The sequence below is a fragment of the Furipterus horrens genome, unplaced genomic scaffold (genome assembly GCF_987537825.1).
Source record: "Furipterus horrens unplaced genomic scaffold, mFurHor1.1.pri manual_scaffold_2, whole genome shotgun sequence".
In the NCBI taxonomy this organism is placed as follows: domain Eukaryota; kingdom Metazoa; phylum Chordata; class Mammalia; order Chiroptera; family Furipteridae; genus Furipterus; species Furipterus horrens.
The window spans coordinates 173,758,577-173,779,853 of NW_028327172.1; the positions used below are offsets into that span (position 1 = coordinate 173,758,577).

The 21,277-nt window shown below is 37.1% G+C and overlaps 1 protein-coding gene across 1 annotated transcript; it reads right to left on the reverse strand.

Annotated features, from left to right (window-relative positions):
• Positions 1-5,599: 5,599 nt before the first annotated feature.
• On the reverse strand, positions 5,600-16,692 carry ENAM (enamelin). Its single transcript, XM_090268120.1, has 8 exons — positions 16,639-16,692; positions 14,770-14,838; positions 14,597-14,641; positions 13,831-13,872; positions 11,882-12,157; positions 10,856-10,918; positions 9,387-9,437; positions 5,600-8,467 (listed from the first exon to the last, which is right to left on the reverse strand). Exons 1-8 carry the CDS (start codon positions 16,690-16,692, stop codon positions 5,600-5,602), a joined length of 3,468 nt encoding a protein of 1,155 aa, XP_090124246.1.
• Positions 16,693-21,277: the final 4,585 nt, after the last annotated feature.

Sequence of the window (21,277 nt, forward strand, 5' to 3'; positions counted from 1 at the left end):
TAGAATACAACAGACTCTGTATTTAGTGACTAAATGACAAGTCACTAAGGACAAGTTCATTCAATCTGGTAGAAGATAGGAGTAAAAATAACTATCTCATAGCTTTTTGTGAAAATAAGGATGCATGCCTGTATATATATCACTTAGTACAGTTATTGTAGCATTCTGTAACCTTCTGTAGATTGTAGTTGTCATTGTGTGTTAATTGACATCTGGCTCTTCTCTCTGCCCAGGCCAACAAATCAGAGAAAAATGGGAACATATTGGATCACTGATTCTCAATCTTTAGAATGCATGAGACTCACGTGGAGGCCTCGTTGAAATAGATTGCTGAACCTCTCCCCTCCACCATGATGATTAAGTAGTTTTGGGATGTCTCAGGAGGCAAGTGCATTTCTCGGAAAATTCCCCGCTGCTGCTTGGGAATTGAGAACCATTGCTTTAGAATTATAAGCCTCCATCTCCACCTAGTGGTTGATTTATGAAGCACAATGCATATGCATTTTTGTTTCATTTAATCCTCATAACTGCTTTATGAAATAAGTACTGTCTTCATTTTACATGTGATGAAAGTGAGATGCAAAGAGATGAAGTAATCTTCTTAAGGTTTTAAAGTAGTGTATGGAGAAGTGGTAATTGACTCCAAGACTGTCAAACTCCAAAGCCGCTGCTCTCATTTAATATGTTATCCTGTCTATAATACATTTTCAGATCATTTCCTTCAGTAATTGTACTGCTGAGGAGATAATAAATATGGACAAAAGGTATAAAGATATTTATCACAGCAATATTTATTATAGTGAAAATTCATAATAAACTTTAAGTGTATCGTCAAAGGGAACGATAATATAGGTATACTTCAGAATATTTTACAGACAATGAAAATGGAGTTTTAAATAGTTTTAGTATGATGGAAATTGTATAATGTGAAAATGAAAAATAGAATACTTCATAAATGAAGCACTTTAAGATCCTTCTAATACACACATATAAAAGAAAATAGGCCAAAATATTAACATTGAATGATAGGATTATATATTATTTTTATTTGTTTTCTTTTACTTTTCAGCATGTCCCAAATAGTCTACAATGAATGTGTATTTCATATTTAGAAAAATATTCATTATTAATTTTTAATCCATTATTTTAAAATTGGGAAAATTCTAAATTTCTATCCATTTACAAAATGTATTTAAAGAAAAAGTGATGTTTATTTTGCATCTACTCTGTGCTCAGCACAGTTGCAGTTGCTATGACCAATACATAAGCAGACTAAGAACTGGGTCTCACTTTTTAGGAGTTTTCTTCCTCCTAATATAGGTAGAACTAACACAAGAAAAAAAAATCAACACATGATATAAGACAATAGGTGATTAAATATAAAAGATGATGTGCTATGAGCCTTCAGGAAAGCTGGGGTAATCTGGAGGAAATATTAACAGAATAGGGCCTTCACGGATGGAAGTAGAACTTTCTAGACCTTACATGAGCCATGCAGAGATAGGAAGAAGCAAAACATAAATGTAGGAATGGAGATGGGATTGTCCTGCTCCTCTTTCTCTTTGTGTTTCTAGTAAACCTTGCACTTACATGCTTCATTTATATATGTTCCCCCAAATTGGTGATATTCCAGATTTTTCAGTGGTCAAGACCTTTCTGTTCTTTCCTGGGTGAGTGTGCAGTTGTCCCTTATTTATAAAAAATAGCCTTGCACGTTGACACTCCAAATTTGGTCTACCAACTGGCTGAGTCATCATTACCTAGAAGCATGTTCATAATACAGAATTGCAGACCCCTCTCCAGATCATAGAATCAAAGTCTGCATTGTAATGAGATTCATATGCACATTAAATCTTGTGAAACACTGAGAGAGCATTCGATACTCTCAGAAACAGCCTGCATCCAGGGTAAAAGGGACAGCTGCCAGTGTGGTTTAACAGCCGGGGACTAACAAGATTCTCTCCAAGCAGCATTTTCTGCTGCATATACCATGATTTGAACTCGCTGTTTAAGCGCATAGGGGATGATTTGGGACGATTACATATTAGCCAACACTTGAGCATAAATCATTTACCTGGTCAATCACAGCAAATACCCACTTTGTACAGTGCAGGACAGAATAGGCATGGTTATCTGGATAAAATCCAAAGAAAACATTACTGTCCAAGTTCTGATGAAGCACAGAAAGGAGGGTGCTGGGTCCTTAGGCAGATGATAATAGACACTGAGTGCAGAGGACCTTGAATGGGGAAGCGATGGGCTTTGAGAGCTGCTTTGTCTATTTCGCAATTATGTCTGTGTCAAATTACATCTCAGCTTTCTCCTTTTTTATTTGAAGAATTCTGCTCTGTCAGAATGGAATTGTGTTTGTTACCAGCTGAACCCTGTTTCTAAATCTTATTGGCTATGAATTCAAAATGAGAGATAAAGGTCTAGTGGCTGATACTACCGGCCTACTGAAGAACAGGTGGACAAAACTAAAAGCTCTATTCCGTTGTGAAATAGTGATTACCTATTTTCCATTAGGTGCAGTTTTCTTCTGAGTTTTAATTGGGCAGTTGGTCTGAGTCACAGTGAAACCTCTGAGGTTTTGTGAAGGAGGGTCACAGTTGTTGATTTGAAATCCAACATTTCTGGTTCCCTTTTTGGTATTTAAAAATGAAGTTTGGTTTCCTGAGGGCAAGAAGAATCTTCTTTAGGGTCCTTTGGGTCATGACAGAACCAGACTGGAATATGCCAAAAGAAGTAATAAAAGAAACTCAAAGGTCATGTCTTGTGAATTTTCTGTAAAGGTGTATAAAGTTAAGACTCTGATGTGAGTGATTCAAGTACAACATGTTCAGGGCATTCAAAAAGCCAGAGGAAGAATCTTCATGATAATGGCTGCTAAACTACATTTTCAGAGGGGGCTCGACCCTACATTTTATTATGCTACTTTGCTTCCTGCTTAAAGTGGAAAAATTTAAGATTTCTCCCAGTCAATGACCAGCTACCCTCTAGAGAAATCTATTACCGGCTGTGAGACAGAAATGCTTATATAAGGCAGGTGTGTGTTAGCCTTGCTGGATTATGTCCTGTGTTGCCATCCTCAGGTGTTTTCTTCTTGTTTATTTACCTTACCATCTAAAGACAGCATCAAGAAGTAGCCAGACATTTAAAAATTTGATGTGGGAACTTGCCATACAAACGGGGCCATGCAGTGAGCTGAGAGCGTTAGAAAGAGGGGATCACCTCAGAGCCTGCTACCCCCACTGCATGCACCTTAACTTAGAACTGACTTTCAAAGCTTTATCAATAACCTAACAAGGGCACATAGAATAATTCCTCTGCTGTAGGGAACTCAGGCCTGGTATCAGGTTTGCAGAAGGATACCTGTATTGATGAAGAGTCATTTTCTACAGGGACATTTTCTCCTCTATAGTCTCAAATTAAGTAGATGTTTTTGTCCCCTGGTGTGTTTACTTTTTCCATTACAGAGGTCTCACATGATCAATTAAGTTGCGGTGACTCAAAGATGAAGATGTGTCAACATATCTGCTAAAACAAATGTATCATCCATTCATTTTGAGGAAATATTGAAGAGAAAAAGTATTTTACAGTGAAAACCATTCATATATAGATTAAAAAATCATTTAAAAAAAGTAGTGAAACATAAAATGTAATTTTATTTTGATGAGGATAATTTTTAAGAGACAGTTTATATAGAATAAGTTAATGATTTTGCATTGAGTGATTAAAATATAAAACTTGTGGTGGTGGATTTAAGCAACTAGTGGATGGCCTGGATAGTCTGTGTCTGAGATCCCTTCTTACCCTGAGATTCTACAATGCAAATGCTGCTGAATATATTAAGCTACAGAGTGCGGTGGCTCATTCAGCATCCCAGGTGGTTTACCAGCAGGAAAAGGACACTGCTGTCTTTTCATGGGAGCTTTAAAGCTGTTTTAAAAATTAACCAATCAATAAATATTTATTGGTATCTGCTATGTGCAAGACACTGTGCCAGAACTTTAGGAGGCTGAAAGGACAAGATTTGTTTCCTCAGGAAGTTTTCAACATTCTATTTTCCCATATTTCTGAGATCTTCTTATGAAATCTGTCCCAGAAAATTTTCCCCTAAGAAATTCCTTAGGGTTAGAAGGTAACTTGCCAGGTAATTCTGAGAATTCTTTCTCTCTAGTAAGGAATATACAGATAGTAGGCCAAATGCCATTAATAAAACCAAAAACATCTAGATGTATTCTAAGTGAGGCAACATAGAAATATCTACTTTACAAAATAATTTACACTATTTAATCAAGATATGAAGAAAGTATTCCTGCAAATAATTCTATCAGGGAATAAAAATCTTTATGTTACTAGTAGCACATATTGCTAGAATCACTTATATTATGCTATTAAATACAACTAGCCATTGAGTGTTTCCCTTATTTAATTAGTGTTCAATTAGGACAGTGTTTCCAAAATCCTGCAGATGATGAGTTGGTGATGGGGAATAGCAAGTCCTACTCTTTTCGTCTGGGTGCTCAGTCACAGAATGGCAGTCCTTCCCTACCTACCTTCCCAAAGCTTGTTCCTCGACTGCTATTTCTGGGTAACTAGCCTTTCTTCCCCTAAACTTGTACTTGAATGTATTCCTTTGACTGAGCTGTGTCTACCTGGTAAAGGACATAAGAATATTAAAAACAAAAGTAGGTACCAGTGTCTACTATTCCTGAAATACATTGTACAATGATGGTTAGGGTAGGCCAAGGAAATCATTAAGGTAGAGTTTAGATAGTAGATACAATAAAGGGAGAGAGACATGTTGCCTTAAGATATTAAAATGGCACAGCAAGGAGAAGGATAAATTGAAGGGAAGAAAAGAGTCAGACAAAGAGATTGACAAGTGACAAGGGACAGACAGAAAGGTGGGAAGAGAGGAAGACAAAATGGAAAAGGTAGATGTAAAGACTAGTGATGGTTAAAGATAGCTTAATATGTAAGAAGTGATAGAAAGATGGGAAGGAAAAAATAGAAAGCTAAATATAGAATGGTTGAAAGAGAAATAAAAGAAGGAAGAAAAGAAAGGAAATGATAAAGGTAAAAAGAAAAAAGATAGTAGAAGAAAAAAATACCAAAAGAGAACATTAACTAGGGAAAAAAAAACTGATAAAGATCAACACAAGACATAAATGTACAATCATCAGGATTATACTGACATATAGATCTCCATACATAAAATGGAAAGTTTATCTGCTTTTCTGTCTTGCAAAACCAGAGAATTTTGCAAGTATAGAACTTTGAGAGAAAAAAGAGGAATCAGCAAGCAAGGGGAAACTAACCTGACCAATGGCTTCCAAGTTTCAAGGTGGTGGTCTAAGTCTTCCAGCCTTTTTTAAAGGTCTGTGCTAAGAGTGACAGCACTGGATGTAGTGACTCTCAGAGACCCAAACCCATCAGACCACCTGGGCCACTACTCCAATTGCTGGAATGAGGAAAAACTTTAGGATCACCAAGAAGGTCAGATACTTAATCAAGTCTCGGGGGAAAAGTTTGAGAACCACTGTAGGATATCAGGTATTTTTCTTCTCCAAAGAATACTCAGTTGATATAATCCCTAGGCCTGAAGTAGTAAGCAGTCTTGCACCTGGTCCTGTGGGTTGGTTCCTAATTGAAGGGATTCAAATGGAGTGTGTTCATCTGCATTAAGTGGGTCTACATTTATTCTCTGAAACTGAGTCCCAGTAGCTAGGCCAGCCAATGAGTTAGGAATTTCAGTAGGCATTAATGAATCCCCATTAAATGGGCTTTGCCTCCCAATGCTAGATGGAGTTCCAGGGTTGGAGGAATGAAACTTTGCTAATTTGGAGCCAAAGCATGGTAACTGGAGGATGCTAGATGGTCTCTGTTGCTGCTTTTCACCCTCGTTTCCCAGCACTTCACTTTGGATGTCTTCTGGTTTGGGGCCTTCATCAGGTGTCCCGATAACAAGCTGCTCAGGAGTAAGGTCAACAGTCCTTTCATTGAGCTGGTCACCTTCATATATTTGTTCCAAAATATTGTTTCCATCTCCTCCAAGGTCATTTTTGAGACAAGGTGTATTCTTTGATTGAAGGGAACTGGCTTCAGAAAAGGGCACCATTTCCCTTTGGTCCAGCTGATTCTTGATGGAACATGGCATGTTCCTCCTCAGTGTGGACACATCATCTCTAAAAGGACTTGGATTTTGATTTTCTCCAGGCTGTCTTTTCTCTGAGCTGTTTCTTTGGCTAGGTAGGATGCTTGTTGGGGAGATGGTATGTCTTGCATGCTTTGTGTGACTATCTTTTGCATACAGAGGGCTGGTGTCTTGGTTCTCCCCTGGCACCAGACCAAAGGATGGAGTGTAGTCTTGTAGAGCAAGTAGATTGTCCTTGTGTCCAATGGACCCACCCGCACAGCAAGAGCTTCTCTGATGTAGGTGAAACAAATGTGGTTCTTTTTGACCTGTTGAGTAACTTGGAGGAATTAATTCCTGGAAAACCAAATGTTTGCCATCTGGTGAATTTAACCTAGTAATCTGCATGCCATAATTCAAGTTTTCACCTTCATGCCATGTTGGATTTCTCTGAAGCCCAGCTGGGTAGTTATTGAAATAGGGCTGGTTCTCTTTCTGGTGTGGTGGAATATCAGGGGCTTTGTGTAAATTTGTGGACTGGTCCCAGAAATTTCTGTTAAAATATGGCCTTCTTTCTTTCTGCCCTTGGGCTTCTATCCTGTGGTCCCAGGAGTTCCAAGAAGGAAACAGAGTGCTTTCTTCTTGTCCAACAGCTCTATTAGCATAATGACCCCTGTTCTCCACAGGTGGTGGTACAGTGGGAACTGTATTGTATGATGGAAGATTCTCATCTGGATTCCAGGGATAATATTCACTGTAAGGAAAATCCTCCCTGGGTTTTGATGGATTATCTAGGGAATAGGGAAGATATTCCTTTGGTTGATTTAAGATATACTGCTCACCTTTGTAGTGCCTAACTGTGGTGCCTTCTTTAAAGCTTGACTCCTCCGCACCCCATCTACTTTGTTCTGGAAAATGTTCATCTCCAGTTGGATCAATTGGGTCCTCTTCATTATAAGGGACTGTATCTTTTGGGTCTGGAGTATTCATGGGGTACAGTGGATCTTCTGGTAGCCCCATAGTATTGGGAGAATAATTTCTCTCATCCCATGTATTGCTTCTAATGTGTGGTGAGTTTTCCCTGGGATCAAAAGGGTTATAGTCAGGGTAGTACACATCTCCCCTAGGGCCATGGGAAGGACGAAGCAAGTGTTCTTCTGGCCTGCCGGGATCTTCCTTAAAAGGTGGAGAGATTTCTTGGTGGTTCCAAGTACTTCTTCCACCAGGATATTGTCCTCTTGCAGGTGAAGGGATTTCCTCAGGGTATGCGGGCTGGTATGTACTGTGCTTTAATTCTGGCCGATTAGTTTCTGATTCATATGGAATCCTTCTTGGCTCTAAAATAATCCCTTTGGGCAAATCCTGGTTTTGGGTTTGTCCATCAGAATTTGGGGCTCTTCTGGAATCTCCTCTTGGGTAATAAGAGTTTTCACGTTGATCAATAGAATTAAAATTTGGGAATAGCACGTTACCCTCAGGCTGAGACAGTTTATAGTTTGATTTATTAACTCCATAATCTTGAGAGTTTCTCCAGGAGCCTGTTGGATCCCTTGTAGGGATGACTGTTCTTCCTTTTTGACCTAATAACGGCTTTTCTCTTGGATTTTGAATTTTTTCATTGCGGCCAACAGTAGGTCTATGTTTGGGACCCAAAGGAGCAGGGTTGGTTCCCATAGGGTGTTTACTTGGCCCCTGAGGTCTTCTTCTGAAATTTGTTGGATTTCCTACAAGATTGGGAGAACTGCCTCTTGCAGTGGAAGCATAAGGTTTGCGATACATTGGATTTTCTGGACGAATTGCTTGTTTGCTTTCCAAAGTGTAGGAGTTCCACCGAGGACCCCTTTGGACTTGATTTCGGTAAAAAGGCCCATACTGTCTGTGCCCCATGATGGTACCACGGGGACGCCATTGTCTTCCCACAGGAAAACTTTGAACGTTAGGATTTGGGTAATTTTCATGAATATTCGGCTTACTTGCTCCCCATGGGATTTGACTTCTTGGTGCCCCCTGGCCTGAAACATTAACCGCAGGGCGCGGGATGACTCCGTTCTGAGCTGTAGGGTTGCCCACAGTGTTTGGTCCAGGGCCACTGTTTCCTGTTGGGCTGGTGTCATTTCCACCCTGATGCCCTCCGGGATTGGGTGCATTTGGTTGGGTAGAATTCGTCTCAGGAACGGTTGAATTAGACGAGGGTTCCGTGGCTGGACTCTCGGTTTTAGGAGGGTCTTTTTCTTTGGGTTTTTCAAAATCTTGTTCAAACATCTCTTCTGAGTAGTAGGGAGGACGACCTCCAAATCCCTGATATCCAAAATATCCAAAGTAAGGATTCTGTAGGGAAGAAGATGGACATGGATAATTACTCTGTGTTTATCACCATGGTGTTGCTTGGAACTTTTTAATGTGACAGGGAAATTTTATCAGCTATATGCTTCTTTTAGCACTAATGACTTATGTTTTCTTTCTTGAAATTTAATTTCTTCTTGGGTTCCATTCCCTTCTGGTTCTCACTTCTGATACTTGAGCTTTCTGGCCATTACTTCCCAGTTTTTTCTTCCTGGGCCTTCTAAGCCTAATTTTTAAAAAAGGTTTCCTTCCTCCATCCTCTTTATTCTTCTGTTCTCATTTTATACATCTGCTATGTCACAAACAATACAATGACTATTTTGATGACACAGTGCTAGAATATATTAACATTATATCACTTTGTGACATGCATTGGGCCCTGCTCCTAGTGTGGTGTAATAAAAAAGTCATTGGACTGAGGGTCGGAAGACTTGGTTTCTGGGTCCAGTAGGTGATATTAATTAATAATTTATTTTATCTGGGCTTTAATATATTTTCACAATGAGGGAGTTAGATGATTACTTAATTCCTTTCTGGGGATAGCATTCTAAGATGCTGTTACTTACTTCCCTGTTTACTAGTGGCTCCATCACTGTCTAGGGTCCAGGATCCACCTGGAGTATAGGTTATTCAGTTAGCCTTCTTTGAGAAAGAGGGTGAGAAAGAGAGAGGGAGGGAAGGAAGGAGGAAGATCTTAATGCATGTAGAGGAGAAATGATGTATCACATTTATTTTATTTTAGGTTACTGGCTTGATTTGTTTCACTTTTTCCCCCTTATATCATAGGTATTTGAGCTATAGTTTCATTTGTCAGAATTTAACTTTCTTATTAGGGAGGGATGAAAAAAGCAGAGACTAAAAGGTTATAATTCCTAATGGGGAACGTAGCTTTACTTGTACTTACTCCCCCTTCTTCATTGCTGACTGGTGGACGTCCATAACCTGGTGGTACCCTCTGAAAGGTGAAAGACACAGTGAACTTGAGAGAGAAAACAACTTTTTATGCTGCTATTTGTTTGTCAGACCTGAGGTGTCTTAAAATAGTTTATATCAGTGGTTGAGTGTCAGCACCATTAGCTTTTAGCATGAGTCACTAGCTCTCACAATCCAGTTATTAATAATTATAATTATAATTATAACCCATCAGTGAATACTGGTGAATACAAAGGCTTCAGAAATACCATAGGTTATCCCACTCAAAATATCATCTCCTTGCAATTAGTTGCTCCCATCACTTCAACACACACACACACACACACACACACACACACACACACACACACAGTGTTGAATACCATCAAGGTCCAAGCATCTATATTAGAACATGTAATAATGGAGGTTAAATAACGATGCTATTTTTAGAATGCACACTTCATATTTAGGACGACAAATGGACATACTTTCCTAGATCATTACTATAATTTTATTTTACCAGTGTTTATTTTTCTAATCAAATTTGAAGGCTGAGTTTTTACTCAGAGGAGGGTTTAGAAAAGCAGCTTTACTCCTGCAGACCTAGAAGAAATTCTATGTAGATTAGATTAATAGCTACTTTAGCATGCTCATCTGCTTTTTACATATTCACCTGGTATTGTCTTAGTTTTCTTAGTAAAAGGCAGTAACTCTTTTAAGAAAAAAAAGTAAGAAACTTGTACTGAAATGAATTGTTCTTTGTTAATAAGAAACCTTCTTGGTTATGAGTCATAGACAAGAAAAACCAATGCCACATCTGAATGAAGTCATGGCATATTTCTTTCTTTCTTTCTTTTTTTTTTTTTTTGTTACTTTAATAGCAACTAGCCTTTACTATTTCTTTAGTTCAAATAGTTTATTTTGCAATTCATATTTTTAATACCTATGATGCAATTTCAATACTGTATTTTATTTTAATGACTTTAAACTTTAGAGGATTCTTGTAAATATTATTTTGTATGATTTTTTTATAATGAAATATTTGTGGCTAGAATAAGTTATGGTGGAAAGATCTTTGTTTAATTATACTTATCTTATGATTTTCAAACTCCATTCTGTTTCAATTTCCCCATTACATTAAGTTAGGATAATCTTTGTGTTTTCTAACCTCTTGTGTAAGCAGGGAATGGTAATGAAGTAACACAACCTTTAAAATTAATTCATTAACTAAGTTATTAGAGGTTGCTTGGTGATTTAAGCTGTGTTCGTGTTACCAACCTGAATAAAAATTTCACTTAAAAATTCTTTTTTTTCCTATATGATTACTGATGTGATGATTTTGTTTCATACTCTCTACTAACTGGCACACAGCATTCCATTTAGCATGTATAAACTCATATTAGTTTGAGATATAACATGCTAATATTATCTTTCACTTCTAATATAAAGGAAAAAACTCACATGTGGAACTTGCCATGGTGGGTGTTGATAGGGAAAGATCCCATTGCCGAATGGTGGGAATGGCTAGAGAGAATCAAGAGTGACATGGAAATGAGAAGAAGAAGTGGAAAATAAAACAAACCTAGAACATACAATTATTTGAAACTCAGGAGTCTACATCTCCTTTTGCATTAAACTGTGATTTTTTATTTTGGGGCAGAGATGATAATAACAATTAGTGTTCTAGGTATTGTGCTGAGCATTTTATAATAGAAAGCTTATTTAATCCTCACACAACCAAAGAAAATATGTGCTACTATTATTCCCATTACACTTAAGGTTTAAGGTTCAAGGTTCAGAGAAGTTAGTCACTTGTTCCAAATTGCATGGCTGGTAAATGATTGAAGCCAGAATTCAAATTCAGGAGCGTCTTTTCATTCAATTTTGTATTCTTTATATCTATAATAGTGTCTAATAATAAATGCTAATTGACCAAAAGACAGTATTTGAGAAACTCTACATTAGATAAAATCTTGAGAAACCATTTATGCATTTTCTAGCTTTAAGTCAAAACCATCCTGAAGTACTGGAAGCAGTGTGGCCTTTTAGATCATCAAAGCATAGATGTTGGAAAGCACTTGGAGATCATTTTGTTTACTCATGGGGAACCTGGAGTCTAGGAAGGTGAAGCGACTTGCTCAAGCTCTTACAACTAATAAGGGCTGAGGGTAGAATTCAAATCTCTGTTCCCCAAGTCTTCCATTAGTGTTCATGTTACCTATGTATTTTAAAAGGAGCTTCTTTAAGGCAAGAGTTTTGGGGTAATTTTTAATCAAACAAGGATCGAAATGTACTCAGTAGGCAGTTTTGGATAGGTGGTCATGGCATCACTTTGGAAGAAAATGTCAAAACTAACGATTCTATTTTGTACATAGCAGTACCTGTATTGAATAGTGCTGAAGGCAGTGTGTATGTGGGGGTAGCAAGGCCTTCCCATCACTTTGAGGCCACAGGATTTAGTTTGGACTTTTTCTGAGCTAGCCTCACCTGAGGTGGCTGGGTTTCCTCTTGGGGTGGAGTTGGGGCAGGTGGTGGCTGCTTTAAAGGCCGCTTTGGTGGTGGCTTTTTTGGCTGAGGCTGGTTTGGTTTCTGGGTCTCTGGGGCTTGATCAGTCTTGCTCTGGTGTTTGGGTGCTGAAGGAGATGATGGTTTCCGTGGGCGCCCCATCTTGGGTGGTGGCTGGGGCCACATGGGCACCTGGTACTGTGGGAAGAGCTGAGGGATTTGCATTCCATATCCACTCAAGGGGCCCAGTTGTGCTATCTGCAAGGGTAGCAAATAACTGTAAGGTCACATGAGGGCTGAGATTGTGGCTCTCCCTACTCTCTTGTGTTAGTCTCTAACATCAGCCAGGGATCTTAAAAATCCAACAATGGAAGCATCAGGGTCTTGAACTAGCATTCTTTTAAATGTCACCTTACAGAAATGAATTTCATCCAGTCTTCTAGAAAACCAACCAACCAAACAAAGCAAAAGGCTGAAGTGGGTGAGAAATTTTAGTTTCAGAATGAAGCACTGACAGGTAAGAAGTGTATAAGTCAGAATATAGGGAAGTTGATGTCAAATTCAAACCCCCTGTGGTTTGTTAGAGGCTAGACAAGGAGGATAAAAAGCATAAAGATAAAGTGAGGGTATTAAAAAGACAAATGAGAGATAGAGAGAGACAGAGACAGACAGAGAGAGAATAAAAATTCTGCTTGTGTGAACACTGTTAATAGTGCCTGTGCTTCTTGATTACAGGTGAACTCGGTTTTCATTATCAGAATCTCCACAATTACAAGGTTGACAGGGAAGCAAAAGTAGTTATAATCTGAAAATGCTAATGTATGAATCAACCTCTTATGACAAAAATTTCCATTCAAATGTTCCTTCTCTGGCTTAACACCAGTCTTCATTAATTAGTCTCTTGTTGTCTATTGGATGATGTACATACAATGCAGGAAAATGCCACGTGGACTGAAGGAAGGTGAAATTGCAAATCTTGCATTAACATGCAGTATTTTATGACAATTAAGTTGGTGAACATTTCAAATTACAGGCTAAGTCACTAATGACACTAGGAATGAGAGTTTAAAAGAGTTAGTCCAATCAGTAGTTGAAGATGAGAAAATTGACAATGATAATAATTTTAGGTGAGGGGTTTTAAAAGAGAATGACCTGTAGCCCTGGCCGGTGTGGCTCAGTGGATTTGGTCCATGAACCAAAGGGTTGCTACTTCGATTCCCAGTCAGAGCACAGGCCTAGCTTATGGGCCAAGTCCCCATCCGAGGGCATGCAAGAGGCAACTACATATTGATGTTTCCCTCTCTTTCTCTCTATCTCATTCTCTCTCTAAAAAAGAAATAAATAAAATCTTTAAAAAAACTTGACTAAAAATAAATAAATAAAAGAGAATGAAAAAGATTAAGAGAAAATTGATGAAGTCCTTGATTTCCTCCCACAATGGTGTTTACTATTATGCCACAAGTCAAAAGTGACATATTATATTGTTGTACTAAGAATTAACACACAGTGGTACTATCTAAATTTATTTAAATAAAATAAGAATTTATTTCATAATTTTGTTGTTATCTTTCAAGATAACCCACACCATGAGTATTTACTATGCTATTTTTTGTTCTTATTATTTGTGAGTATATCTTGTGTGATCTTTTCCAGGAACCAATTTCTCTTGGATTTAAAGAACACTTATAGTTAACAAATGAGTTTTACTTACTTGAAACAACAATAGTAATGAATAAGAAGAAAATTTGATGTAAGGGGACGGGTGAAATTATTTCTCCTCCTTGATACTCTTATAATGATTATATTGTAATTAAAAAGTGTAGATAGATATCGGTGTCTTCATTAGCTAAGACAAACCCTATAATGTAATTATGTGTATATAAACAAGAAATTATCAGAAATAATATAAACCATTAGAAATAATAACTTACATGTGGGGAGTTCATGAAGTTGAATTGACCATAGCGCATCATCTGTGACCAAAGGAATCCATCAATGGAAAATATTTCATTCAATCAATCCACAAATAAGAATACATACATTAAATTTCTGATTTTAAGGCACAAGAGCCCTAATATCTTTTACTGGTTATTAATAAATTTAAAATAAATATGCAATTAAAAACTTATAGGGGATTTTAATTTTTTACTCAGAATTTTATTTTTAGAAGAATCAATATAGAATAATAGAGCATAAAAATCTTACTTATTTTGAAGTTGTTGACTATTCTACCATACTCTTTTGGAGTTCAGGATTTGAGAGTGTGATAATTCTATATAAAGATGATTTTCCTTTCTGATGTGTAATGAATTTGGCTAATGATCTTGGTTATGAGTTATGTAAAAGTTATTTATATGCTTAAGTATCTACCTTCTAACAACCATTGGTACAAATGGCTACATTTCTTAACTTGAAAATTTAGCAAAAAAAACAAAAACAAAAACAAAACAAAACCAACTCTATATGTAACACAAATACACATTTATCTTGAAAAGGAATATTGAAATACATAGGTAGGATGATGCTGGGGAAATCATTACTTCGCCTTGATTTGAGAATTTAAGTCTTTCTGATTCCTTTCCCTCTATCTCTTTTATAAGAAATTTCACATATCAGAAAGTTTTCTAATACTTTCCTTTTTAAATGAACTCTCAGAACAGGGCTCTGGAAAACTCCCCAGAGACTAAACATACATACCTCCTCACTTTTACTGCTAAATCCAGGCATTCGGGGCATTTGCATCTGGAAGTGAAAGAATATCAATGACAAATTCAGAGATGTCAGTTGAAATAAGCCCAATAAATTCCTTCAAGTTATGTAACAATAGGACATAAAAATAGTCCTATAATTAAAAAAAAAAAAATACTCACTGGCATAGCAATAGAATTACCAAGCACACCTAGAAAGACCAGGAGAATCTTCATTTTCCCACTTGGTACCTGAAATAAAAAACTGAATTTTATTTTTGAACTATGAAATAATTATGGCTTGGGGTACTCTACACTTATTTAGGCACTAGCTCACCTGTCCGTCAAGGGGAATTCAGGAATAGGCAGTGATAGGGGCCTCTGCTACCATTTTTATTTTATATTAAGTAACTATTAGATAATTATGACTTGGAATTGTTCTAAACTGACAAAAGGGTCCAAGTAAAAAGAAGAGATGAAAGATAAAGAGTGAGACAGAGAGGGAGAGAATATCGATGCTTGAGAAGATGAAAGATGGTTCATAGCATTGAAACATGGAAATTAGAAATCAGTAGTTTACCTGAAAAATATGAATATTGCTGATTTTGAATTTCTAGTTGCTAGCTTGGTTTAGAAAGCCATAGTAATGTCTGACTATATTCATTACTCAGAATAAGCTCAGTTTTAATGAGAGCACACTCCAAAATCAGTACTTTGAACTCCTTTCTAAGATGCTATAGATAATATCCCATTATAGAAAGTCTAATTAAATAAGTTGGAATATTCCAGAATCCTATTCTTTTCTTCTTTCCTCTATTGTTGTTGCTTTATTATAATTTTATCTTTTTAAAAATCACTTCTTCTTAAGGGCTGGCCAGAGAAATAGAAAAACATAAGCAAAACTATAAATTCATCTCTTTGTTAGGTACTTTGATTAAACATATGGGGGGAATTATTAAAACTGTAGACATATATGCAGCCTGGATATTATTTTCATGGATTTCATTTATCCTACTCTAGTTAATTGTGCAAGCCTTATATAATTAGAACTTGTATTACATCTTTGAACAAGATTTTTTCTGAAGCATTTCCTTGGATAATTCCTTAAGAAAACTGTTCTATTTGCATATATGATAGAGGAAAATAAATGTTCTAATCAGAATGACTTATTTTCATGGTATGTCAGACGCTACATAATTCCCAGCATAGCAATCAGCATATAGACACCAGTAGTTTTTCATTCCTTTTTTTTCCTGCTTCTTCTTTCTAGGCATGAAATGCATCTAGTAGTGATTTGGACCAATGCTCACCCTTCTCTTGCTTCCTAGCAATATAATTAAAGGATACATCAGCATTTCCTTAAAATTTGGGTGTAATCAATTACCTTTTATGCACCAGAGAAATTAGGAGAGTATAATTAAACAAAGGAAACAGTAATAATTAAATGCCTTTTCTCCTAATTGAAGATTTTCAGAATCAACATCGTAGAGAATTAAAAATAACAACTAAAACTAGTGTGTTTAGCATGACCTACAACAACACAAGGAAGCTAAAAAAAAAGAATATTGGTGAATGCCTTTTTTTCTAAATCTACTTTCTAAGATTATGGCCTAAGATTTTGGGGGAACTTCTGGATATGTACCTTCTCTGTTGCTTAATCATCCATCTCTATAGTAGTTGTCACTTAGATTTTTGGTAATGTTACACACTCATGTAGGTAGAATGATGAGGTCGTTTATTTTGCATATATAAAATGCCACTTATTTTATCTTTTGTGAAATTAATATGTTTCCTTCCAGCTCTAAAAGTTCATGATTAGATGAAAATCTGAGATTAGTTATTTTTTTGAACCGATAATAACACTCACAATGGTTGCTGTGGAATACAATGACTGTGTAAGTTCCTACTTTTTCTATCTCAGCTGTCATCTCAGATGTTCTTTTTTCTTCTGACACATTTAAATAGTGTTTTATCCCCTCAAGTGTACCTCTGACAATATTTAGTTTAATATGTAAGCTGTGCGTATTAGGAAAAAGAAACAAAAATACTCACCAAGTTATCTAACTTAGGAAAAGAGGCTCCATGCCTGCACTGAAGCAGCACCATTTTTTCACCAAAATTTTCATAAGCCTTTAAGAAAAAGATGGTTTGGCATGAGAAAAACTCAAATATAGAAATGAAACAAACAAAATAAATAGCAAAGCTTCAGTTCTATATCAGCACACGTAAAGTTAATTATTTTGCCCAGTCATATTCTCATTAGAGGGTCTTCAAAATCAAGCTTAATCTGTTGGTTTAAGGGTAGCATAAAAACTAAACCAGAGAAAATGACCTGCGGACTGTATTTTGAGATACTTCTAGTGCAATGTTGACAAAACTTGACTGCTGTATTGGAAAATGTACAACATCACAGTGTTAAATGAAATGTAAATAGGTTGGAAGAAAATGTAGAAGAAAAACAAATATACCAAATAAACAAAGGAATTTCAAGTTTTATCAGAAGGTCAATCTGCAAATCATAGTCATACAACTAATATCAAAGAATGCAATAAAGAAGTCAACCAACATCTATAAATTAAGTTTACTTTTGGCTGTATATTATTTATGTTGATAATTTCTAATACTCACCCAATGCCAGTTAGAAGCTCCAATATATAAAAAATAACTTTTACTTGAACTTTGTTAGCCTGTCTTTGAAATATATTCTTAATGGTCTACAGTGGAAATGACTACAAATTGCTGAAGCCAGAGAGATTTCAAAAAGCAAGACACATTTATTTCTTAATAAGAAAACAAATTCTTCATGAGGATATCATGTTCAGTACCCAAAAGGCTCCTCCTTGTCGGAAGAGCTTGGGAGAACAAGGTCATATTTAAGCACCATTGCAGACTTGCACAACCAATCAGCTTTGAGAAAAATGGTTTTGCCATCACAAGAGTTTAAGGTAAAAAAACACATCCAATGTAAAATTGATAATGTGTTATTATAGAGGCTGTCAAATCAAGTCTCTTATTATGTATAATAACAGTCTAGGAAAATGAGCTTGCAGCAGTAAGATTTAGAAGATGCTTTCCTTGATGAATTTGGGGATTTCCTGGTATAGAAACTTCGTATATACAAAGATATTTAGGGAACAAAGGTGAATATTTACTGTATGCTATTCTCATATATCATTGAACATCATGAAAAGGCAGACCAATATATGTATTTAATTTAATGTTTAATTAATATATATTTAATATATAATTAAAATTAACTGGAACATCATGTCCACGGACAACCCAGTGTCTTGATTTGATTCAAATTACATAAAGCTACCAGGATATAGTGTTATTTCTGAAGTCACCTATAATTCAGTCCTTGGGATTCAGAGGTTTAAAGGAGCTGGGGAAAACAGCAAATGAATGACAAAACAACTTCTTGAAAATATGAGTTGAGAAACTCACCAAAGGGGTTGTGTTATGGATTTTTTTAGAAACCTGACTTACTATAATAAAGATTTCACTTCTAAATAAATGGGACAGTGATACTTTTCACTGACAAAAACAAGCTTTGCTATCTTTGCTGAACTTGGATTCTCCTGTTCTCTTATGGCTCCACAAGAGAAAATCTTTGTAGCAGTGAGTTTGCTTATTTTAATGTTTGTGTTTAAAAATTAAAAATGTTAAATTTGATGCCAAAAGCTAGTTCCTATTTTGTATGGCTGTGCACATCAGTTCACCCAGGGGCTGCACAGGCTGCTCTTCTTCCAAGGCATGAGAGGTGCCATGTCCTGTCTCTGGAGCCAGATGACATTGGACTTCTTAGTCCTACTCCCACACCCTGTATTTGGTACTGCAAATTAAAATTGCTCCAGAATATTTCACTTTAAATTAAGCTTTAAATATCTTTTAAGTCTGTAGGTATCCAAGATATGCAAAGGTATATCTATGCCTGACTGTCTTTATCTGATTTTGCAGAAACTGAGCAGAAATTAGAATATTGTATATACTGTGTGTACACTGAGATGAATTTGCAAGTGGTAGGACACCTAGGGCACAGTGTATTCATGGAGGTGAAATGGGCATTGTCATGTGCGACAACCCCAGCCTCTGCCTGTGCCCTTCACATAGAGGCTCGAGTTTTGACTTCAACCTTAGTGGATAGGTCATTGGGAAATGCCAGTAAACATCAATTTTGATAATCTTCTCTATTTATCCTGTTCCTGCTGCCACAAGTGTGGTTAGTGGCTGTGAAACAATCCATATTTGAAAAATTCAACCAAGCTATTGAATGAGTGAACTCTTAGTATTGGTGGCTTGGATTGAGGAAACAATTGAGTCTCTTTTTGCTTTAAAAACTCTGAAAAGTTGCTTAACTCAATATAATAGTTTGAAAGCAGTCCTTTGCAAATTTCCCCATCTACTCTAGTCATCTCTACTTATTTTATAATTTTTAAATGTTTTTTCTTTTATTTTACTAATTATGCTGTTACAGTTGTCCCAATTTCTTTTCCCCTTGCTCCCCTCCACCTTGTGACCCCCCTCCCTCCAGTTGTCCCCCCCTTAGTCCATGCCCATTGATTTGTGCATATAGTTCTTCTCAACATCTTCCTGTCTACTCCACTCCCTCCTACTATGCTTCTTAATTCCTGTATCATCTCTCTCCCTTTTCCCCCTTCCCCCTCTCCGCTGACTTCCCCCCAATATGTTCCCCATACCTGTAATTCTTTTTCCCCTCTTGTTGCTTACTTAGTTTGCCTTTGTTTTGATACTCTAGCTTCTGTTGTTGGTTGTTGTGATACAGTTTTCATTTTAATGTTCATAGTTTTGATCCTCCTTCTTCTAAACAAGTCCCTTTAACATTTCATATAACAGTGGTTTGGATCTAACAAACTCCTTCAGTTTTATTTTGTCCTGGAAGTACTTTCTCTGCCCTTCTATCCTGGATGACAGCTTCACTGGATAGACTAATCGTGGTTGTAGGTTTTTGATTTTCATTACTTTGAATATTTCTTGCCAGTCCCTTTTTGCCTGTAAGGTCTCCTTTGAGAAGTCCACTGATAGTCTAATTGGGACCCCTTTGTACATAATTCTTCTCTTCTCTCTTTATCTTTAATTTTTGACATTTTGATGATAATGTGTCTTGGTGTGGTCCTCCCTGGCTCCAGCCTATCTGGAACTCTCTGTGCTTCCTGGACCTGTAAGTTCATTTCCTTCCTCAAGTTAGGGAAGTTCTGCTTCATTATTTTTTCACATACTTTTTAAATTTCTAGTTCTTCTTCTTCACCTTCTGGCAACCCTATAATTCGGATGTTTGCTCTCTTATAGCTGTCCCATAGGTTTCAGAGCCTCTCCTCTTTTTCCTCACTTTTTGTTTCCTCTTTCTGCACTGGTTGACTGTTTGTTCCCTCCCTATGTTTTGATTTGTTGATTTGATCTATGGCTTTCCCTTCCTCACCACTTGTCTTGTATGTGTTTTTGTTCATTTCAGCAGGACTAGCCTTCATTTCTTCCCTGTCTTGATTCAGCCCCGCTGTTAGGTCTGTAAGTCACCTTGTGACTATAGCTCTGAACTGAGCCTCAGAAAGATTTGCTATTTGTTCATTGGTCAAGGCCTTTATTTCTTTTTCCATTAGCTGTGTGAGTGGTATTTCAATCATTAATTCTGCCATTCTGACTGTTTTGTTTATCTTTCCCTCTTGGACGTGGTGCCGTCACACCTCCTACGCTATATTGGGCGGAGCCCTGTGTGCTCGTCACAACCTGGTGACTTTTCTCACCACACTGTGGTGCTTTGCATGGGGCAGGGGTCCAAGATGGATTCCTGCTGTTACTCTCCGCTGAGGAACCAGGAGCGTCCTCCATCCCCACAGTATGAGACAATGGGATCTGCCCTACCCAGCACTGGAATTGCAAGCCGACGGGTCTGATCTGCATCCAGGGCCGGCTCCCAGGTGCTTCTTTCCTCCCCGCAAATATGGGTGTCTGTTTACCGGGTCCTGCTGTTTGCTGCTGCGGCTGCACCTCCAGCACAGTTCGATCTTTCAGCTGCGGTTTCACCCTTCCTACCTGTCTGGATGAGCACAACTTGTTTATGACTGCATATGTTGAACTTCCACGTAGCTTTGTTTTCTGGAACTTATTATTATTTTTGGTTTTGCAGTAGTTGTAGTCCTTCTTGGTTGTGGAGGGAGACAGAGTGTGTCGGTTTATGCCGCCATCTTGGCCGGCAGTTATTTTATAATTTTTTCCCTTCAAACAATTATAACTGTTGGTGAACATGTTTATGATTTGGCTTTTTAAAAGTTTAAGTATGTCTGTTTGTTGTTTGTCCCCTGCCCCCAACGTTTTCTTCTCCATAAAACAAGTCTTCCTAAACAGGGTATATATATAAGTATCAGTGTGTGTGTGTAAACATGCTTTTATTTTTCCCTGAAAGTGAACCCATATCCTCCAAAGGTCTGTGACCTCCTCACTTTTCCTCCAATTATTAAGATCCTCTCATTGCCCTAGAGCAGTGATTTTCAACTGCTGTGCTGCAAAAATATTTAAAGCATGTAATACTTGACTGTTTAATCAGGGGCACTGACCTCTTTTCCCTTAGATTGTCAAATAAAATGCCAACAGACAACACAACAACATTAATCCAGTGTAAACGAATCAAAATTATACCTATTTTTCGTCAGGTTGACAAAACATATATTTTTTG

Coding starts and splice junctions, on each gene's coding strand:
- ENAM (XM_090268120.1), bottom strand. CDS start 16,692: ATGGTGCTGCTTCAGTGCAGGCATGGAGCCTCTTTTCCTAAGTTAGAT. Junction 10,919..11,881: donor AGGAAACCCAGCCACCTCAG/GTGAGGCTAGCT, acceptor GATTCTCTCTAG/CCATTCCCACCATTCGGCAA. Junction 8,468..9,386: donor TCAGCAATGAAGAAGGGGGA/GTAAGTACAAGT, acceptor TCTTCCCTACAG/AATCCTTACTTTGGATATTT.